Source organism: Carex rostrata, chromosome 3 (assembly GCF_964058835.1).
Source record: "Carex rostrata chromosome 3, lpCarRost1.2, whole genome shotgun sequence".
In the NCBI taxonomy this organism is placed as follows: Eukaryota; Viridiplantae; Streptophyta; class Magnoliopsida; order Poales; family Cyperaceae; genus Carex; species Carex rostrata.
Window position 1 is genome coordinate 7,422,026 of NC_135920.1, and position 6,344 is coordinate 7,428,369.

The 6,344-nt window shown below is 38.6% G+C and overlaps 1 protein-coding gene across 1 annotated transcript; it reads right to left on the bottom strand.

Annotated features, from left to right (window-relative positions):
* Nucleotides 1-2,720: 2,720 nt before the first annotated feature.
* Nucleotides 2,721-5,212, bottom strand: SHR (GRAS family transcription factor). Its single transcript, XM_078299101.1, has one exon. The coding sequence runs from the start codon at nt 4,668-4,670 to the stop codon at nt 3,030-3,032; it is 1,641 nt and encodes a 546-aa protein (XP_078155227.1). The 5' UTR covers nt 4,671-5,212; the 3' UTR covers nt 2,721-3,029.
* Nucleotides 5,213-6,344: the final 1,132 nt, after the last annotated feature.

Consider the following 6,344-nt stretch of genomic DNA (forward strand, 5'->3'; position numbering starts at 1 on the left):
AAGGTCGCATTTTCTGACAAACTTAGGCAAAATTAGCTTTTAGAAGCCATGGCAGATGATATATTTTATTCTTTTTCAGCAAACTTTACTGCTTTCAAGACATTGTTTGAAAGTGTCTTTTATTATCTTCTTTAAACAATGATATCCACTTTAGTACCAATAGATAACTATTCAAAAATAGAAAAACAGGAAAATAAAATATCAATGTACAGTTAGAAAAGGGGATTATGTTGGGCTTGGTTATGGTAAATAGTGCATGCTTAATTAGCAAGGAACTTTGTCGGTATTAGACTATTAGGCCTAAATTTGGCCCAAAATTATCAAGGGAACCAAGCCTGAAGGTCAAACGCTGAATCCATCCATACACACCTGACTCTGAACTTAGATTCAGATCGTTTAATTTATTAAGTTTATACGAATCTTAAAGTGGGTTCTACTATATTCTAGATAGGTACCAAAAAGACTTTGGCTAGGCTTGGAGTATTTTATTCTCTGCATATGGATTTATTTTTTGATTCAATTAAGTTATCCATGCTAGTAATGTAAATCCTAGTAATAATATCATACTTTGTTTGACCAGAAATAATAATAATAATCTCAAATTTAAGTACAATAAAGCATTTGAATTAAACAAGGTATTGTCGTTCAAGAGTGACAATGTTGATTTACTCACGGTACCTAATAAGATCTCAAGTCTACACTGGAAAATCTTTCTTCTCTTCATCTGCAAGTGGGGCCCAGTAAAGAGCATGCAATGCATGATTCGTCTATCTCACGCGCTAGGTACTAGTACTTATTCGTTATGGGAAACACCTCTGAATCTATCTAAAGACACTCTGCTGCTCTTAAAGAAAAGAAAAGAAAAGAAAAGAAAAGAAAAGAAAAGAAAAGAAAAGAAAAGAAAAGAAAAGAAGGAGAACAAGAAATAATCAAATAAAATAATAATGAGCTAGCTATCGTCCCATAGTCCCATACCATACCATATACCATACCGACATGAAAAGGAGATCCCACTAGCGCTCCTCTTGCGCTCTCTTTTTGGTCTGGTAGAGAGGCCCACAACCTGCGCAAATCAATGGAGGCACCATCACCATGCATGATGGTGATGTGCTTTAGTGGTGGGAATAGAAGCCAACTCCCTCAAAAGGAGCTCTGTCAATTAATGGTCCCATACTAACATGATCTGACCTTATATATTCTCACTTTCACTCCATCAATCCCCGTTTTTTAAAAAAAAAAATTCTTTTTACATTGCAAATTTAATGGATTTTCATTTTCTTAACGGGCTCCCGCCCGAAATGGTTCCACCTTAATTATATCATCATGCGCTTTACAGCTTGCATGTGCGCCAATGATATCCATTGTTTTGTTTCTTTCCGGACAGGACATATAAGTATATACGGCAAAATTAATACTAGTGAAAGTATTTGTTTGATGGAGATGTTAGATGTCTCACTCTCTCTCTCTCTCTCTCTCTCTCTCTCTCTCAAGTGTTAAGAAAGGAAATGAAGAGAAAAAAAAAAAGAGAGAAATAGTGGGGGCAGTGCAGCCCACTCAGCAATCCAGTTTCAATGCCACTTTCCTTTGTTAGATTCCAGCACCACTGCTCCTAAGATTCGCTATCCTCATCCGATAGCGACCCCTTCGTTAAACGCTTTTAATCATTTTAGGTTGAAAAAAAAATCACAATCAAATTTGGAAATCTCAAATGCTATGAATTTGAACTACATGCATGTAATTCCCTTTCTATCTTTTTCAAGTATATATAATTTAATTCAAGTACGTTCTGTTAAATCAACTTCCGTATATAAGGATTTGATCAATTCATGAATCATCCTTAATTATATATATTATCTTTTCTGTTCCTTTAATAAATTCAAATATATATCCAGGCCTTTATATCTTTCCTGATATCACCTTGTCAACTAATCCTCTTTTCTTTCTCTCGTGCCTTCTCTTATATATCTTAGTGTGTCATTTTCTTCAAGCACTAACTTTAGACTGGTGTACGTAACCACTCTTTGTATCTCCTAGAAAAAGATCTCTACTGTCCCTTTTTAATATCCTAATTTTGATAAATTAATGTAGCTGCAAACTTTGAGAGAATTACTGGGATTTAAATCCACCATATTAATTAAAACCTAATTAATGAAGGAATTGGGTTTTCTCCAAAGGACTTTGAATAAAAGCCGGATTTAAACTCTCTTACTGCATTAAGATTTTTGTGAGCAATTTAAAATTTAATAAATTTAAATGGCTTTGTGAATCTGAATCATCCGTGTAAATTTTGATATGGATCAGATGGTTTACTGTTGAAAGGGACAATAGCCCCAAGACAGGTGCAAGCAATATGGTCTCCACTCTCCACTCTTATAAGTACAGAGTTTACTTATTTGTAACGCAATATACAATAACATGCTGCACAAAAGGCCACATGAATTATAGTGCAAAATAATTTAAATTCATCACGTTGCAAAATAATGTTGACCACATGTTTTGACAGAAAAGTTATATTTGCTAACCTAGATGTGACTTCATTTCAACTAAACCATTTGTCAAATCTAAGATCTGAACCAATCCACTATATATATATATGGTACTGGAACTATCGGTACTATTTTTTATTGGTGCCTTAGGTTCCAACCAACCATTGCATATGCCGGGGATTTTTTTTTTCTCTCAATTACATAAATTACGTACACAGAGGCTCACAGCTTATATGTCAAAACCCTAGTAATTCTCTCTGAAGTAAATTTATAAAAAAAAAATCTTCCAAAGAACATAAATTTTAAAAGTAGATAACTAACACCTATCATGAACTCATGACAAATAGCATCATGCATGTTCTAAAATCTGAGAAATTAACTCTGATCTCCTATCCTTCCTTACAAACACTTTGAATACCATGCATGATCCCCCACATGATGCACTCTTGCGTGCGGGAGATCAAACAAAACAAAGCAAAACAAACCTCTTTCAGCCGCATGCAAGTCTTGCATGAATTAATGCATTAGCTCTTTAGCTTCTGATCAAGGCCTCCATGCGCTGGCCCAGACAACCGGCTCCTCCTTCCAAGCAAGAAAGAACCCGGCTGGATCGGATTCATTTCCTACCTCACGCATCGACCACCCCTCCCGATACCGTCTAAGTAATGAGCGCATGTCATCTACTACATCTTCACTCAATGGAACCGGCATAAACCCTGTAGTTCTCATCCTTCTTGCCCATGAAGCTGCTGCTTCTCTCCTCTCTCCTGAACCCTCAGCCGGACATGCCACTAGGTCGACCACTGCTCGTCCGACCTCACCCTCGAGTGCCAATCTCTCATTGCTTGTCCTTGGAAAACTCTCCTCTAATGAATCAATGTAGGATGAAAAGTACTTTAGACCTTCTCTAAAAACCTTCAAAAAACCCTCCTCTTCATCTGGTCCTTCTTCCACTAAATCTGCCTCCTCTTCAACTATTGTCACAATCCTCGGCTCGAGCCGGCGAATTTTGGCTAGGAATGCATCCCTTCTTCGACCAACAGATGAAATGCCATGAAGGGTTTTCATACAATTCACAGCAATTGCCGTGACAGTACCACCTTCGGATAGGTCAAGTCCATCAAGGTTTAGCTCTGACAAGTCACCTGGATGGTGTACGACATTGAATCGAAATGGCACCCCCATTAACCGAGCAAATTTCTCCATCCGTTGCCCAATCTCTTTCATAACCCTTTGTGACGCAGCTGTAGGACCTGAAGAGGCCACCACTGTTGTGATGGAAAGGTGCGGTGTGTCATCTGATGAGCGAGTTGCGAGCGCCTCAAGGAGTGTCGGCCATTGAGTACAGAATGTATTGCTCAAATCCAATATGTGAAATTTAATCTGTTGTGAGCTAGAAGAAGCCGCAGCAGCGGCTTCCAGGAAAGAATCCAAGATGGCGCCATTAGCCGCTACATGGCCAAAAGGTGACCAAGGGCTCAACTCTTGGAATTTGAGCGCAGTTCGACGTGTTGACTCGAATGAAGTGTTACGGTCTGATGCCGACACAAGAGTATGTAGTGTACGTGGACCCGACGATGTCAGGCGCGCGAACAGCCCTTGCAAAAAATACGAAGCTAGTTTTTGATCAGTGTCGCCATAAGGAGACGAGAGCTCGTTTAGCATCCACATCAATTGCTGCACGCGTTGGCTGTCCCGCGTGGCAACTGCCCGTGCACATTCTATCAGCAACTGATGGGCCCACCTGCCAGTGGAGGTAGAAGAGGAAGACGAACTGGGCGAAGGAAAGTCAAGGTTGAGATCAGGCGGATATGAGAAATCAGCTGGGTCGAAGAGTGCATGAGCTGTGGATGAAGAGGAAGGCGCTGGAGGTGTTTGCGTAGGCGTAAGAGCAGGTGTGGTGGAAGAAGAAGGATGGTGGTGAGATTGTGAAGAATGAAAGTGTCTAGAGGAAGAAGAGGAAGAGAAATCTTCATCCATGTAATAGTACTGGTTTGTGTTGCATTCTTCTTGGAAGTAATACTGATTGGTGGCGTTAGCGTTAGGAGAGTAGTTGTAATGGCTAGTGCTGTTGTTGCTGTTGTTTTGTTTAGAAGAGCGAGAGCTGCTGGAGGTACGACTCGAGTTGTACGAGAGTTGATCGCTAGACGATTGAAGACTAACTAGCCGAAAGAGTGTATCCATGTAGAACTGATGAACCACACCACCACATAGGATCAGAGATGGAAATGAAGAGGGGAAGGGGATAGAAAGGTGAGACTGGGATGTTGTAACGAGGGTTTTAAGAGAGAGGAAGGGGAATCTCTCTTTAGTGCGTGGGGAGTGAGTAGTGCATGCTTTTGGGGAGATCGATGAAGGAGAGGAGAGAGAAAGAGAGAGGCAAGACAGGAGCGTGGGGGGTTTTTTTTTTTCCCTTTTGTTTTCGTTTCTTTTTCTTTACTTTTTGTGTGTTATTGTTTTTGTTTGTAAAAAAAAAAAAATATTGCTTTTGTACAGGGGTCTGATAGGGGCGTTACTTTGGATTGGCTTTGTCGCGCTTTGTTTACGCTATCATTGCTTTTTCTTCTGCAGGTGGAGGCCTTTTTATATATCATGTTTATCTTTTTGTTTAATTTTGCTGCTGCTTTAAATGTGGGCTTTGAAAGATTTGGATCACACATTCAGTCCGTATAAGAACTGTACACCTCCTTTTTACCTAACAAAAAACTCAACACTATCTGTATCAATAACATATGGAAAAAGCTTCCACTAAAAAAAAAAAAAATATATGGAAAAAGCAGATAAATTATCCTCAATTTTCTTTTTTTTTTGTTACAGTATCCAATTTCTTTATTGTAAATTGAACAGTGTCCTATGGAGTCGTGTTGAGATTGAGCCTAAGTAAGGGAGAGAAAACAGAAAGAAAGATAGAGATTGAAAAGAACAATTCAGGCAAAAAAGAAAATCGAGATGGTTTTAAAAATCTATAGATTTTTCAACTTATTAAATACTAAGTTTCTATTTATCAAAAAAGGATGGCAAGGCAATATAGCTTGTATTTCTTGAAGTCAGCTTGAGACCACTATTCATCTCTTTGTTATCTGTTCTTGGATAACTGTAATTTGAGATTGGATAGCTAATTTAAATAATTTTACTTTTGATTGTGCGTCAATTAAGGACCTGTGATTAGATGTCATGATGCTCCTAAAAGATAGGTTAATGGTGGAAATGGTTTGGGGTGTTGTCATCTTGACAGTATGGCTAAATATGAATGCATTATGTTTTTTATCAAACTCATACATCTACTGGAAATATAGGTGTTCAGATTCTTTCATTAGATACTTTCTGATGCAAAGCCAAATCTGAACTCACTTCTTAATTTATCTTGTATTCTTACTGGTGATATTACTTCTTTATTGAATCAGATGTTTACAGGGCTACTGGTACGGGGGGAAACACATATCTGACAAGCCAAACCCTTCGTCTGGGCCTCTGGGGGAATGAAATCTGCTCCTTTTCTTGAGAAAAGGAGGACTCTCTTATTCTCCAATCCGAACCGTTTAAAATCGATCAAACGGCTTCAATTACATCTGATTTATTTGTGCTTTGAGATTCGTGCCATGTTAAAAAGAAATTGAAACCGTTTGATCGATGTTGAATGGTTCGGATTGGAGAATAGGAGGGTCCTCCTTTTCTCAAGAAAAGGAGCAGATTGGCTTCCTCGTCTGGGGTAAAGAAGCAGTAAGGTCTTGATGTTTCATTAGTCTTTTTGTCATTTTGGAGTTGTTTAGGGACTGATATGTTATTTTGGCAGTTGCTTTGTGATGTAATTTAGTTTGTTTACCATCAGTTGAATGATTTCATTTCAATAAAATCGGT

What these genes read in the sequence shown, in the direction of transcription:
- SHR (XM_078299101.1), bottom strand. Translation starts at nt 4,670, where the DNA reads ATGGATACACTCTTTCGGCTAGTTAGTCTTCAATCGTCTAGCGATCAA.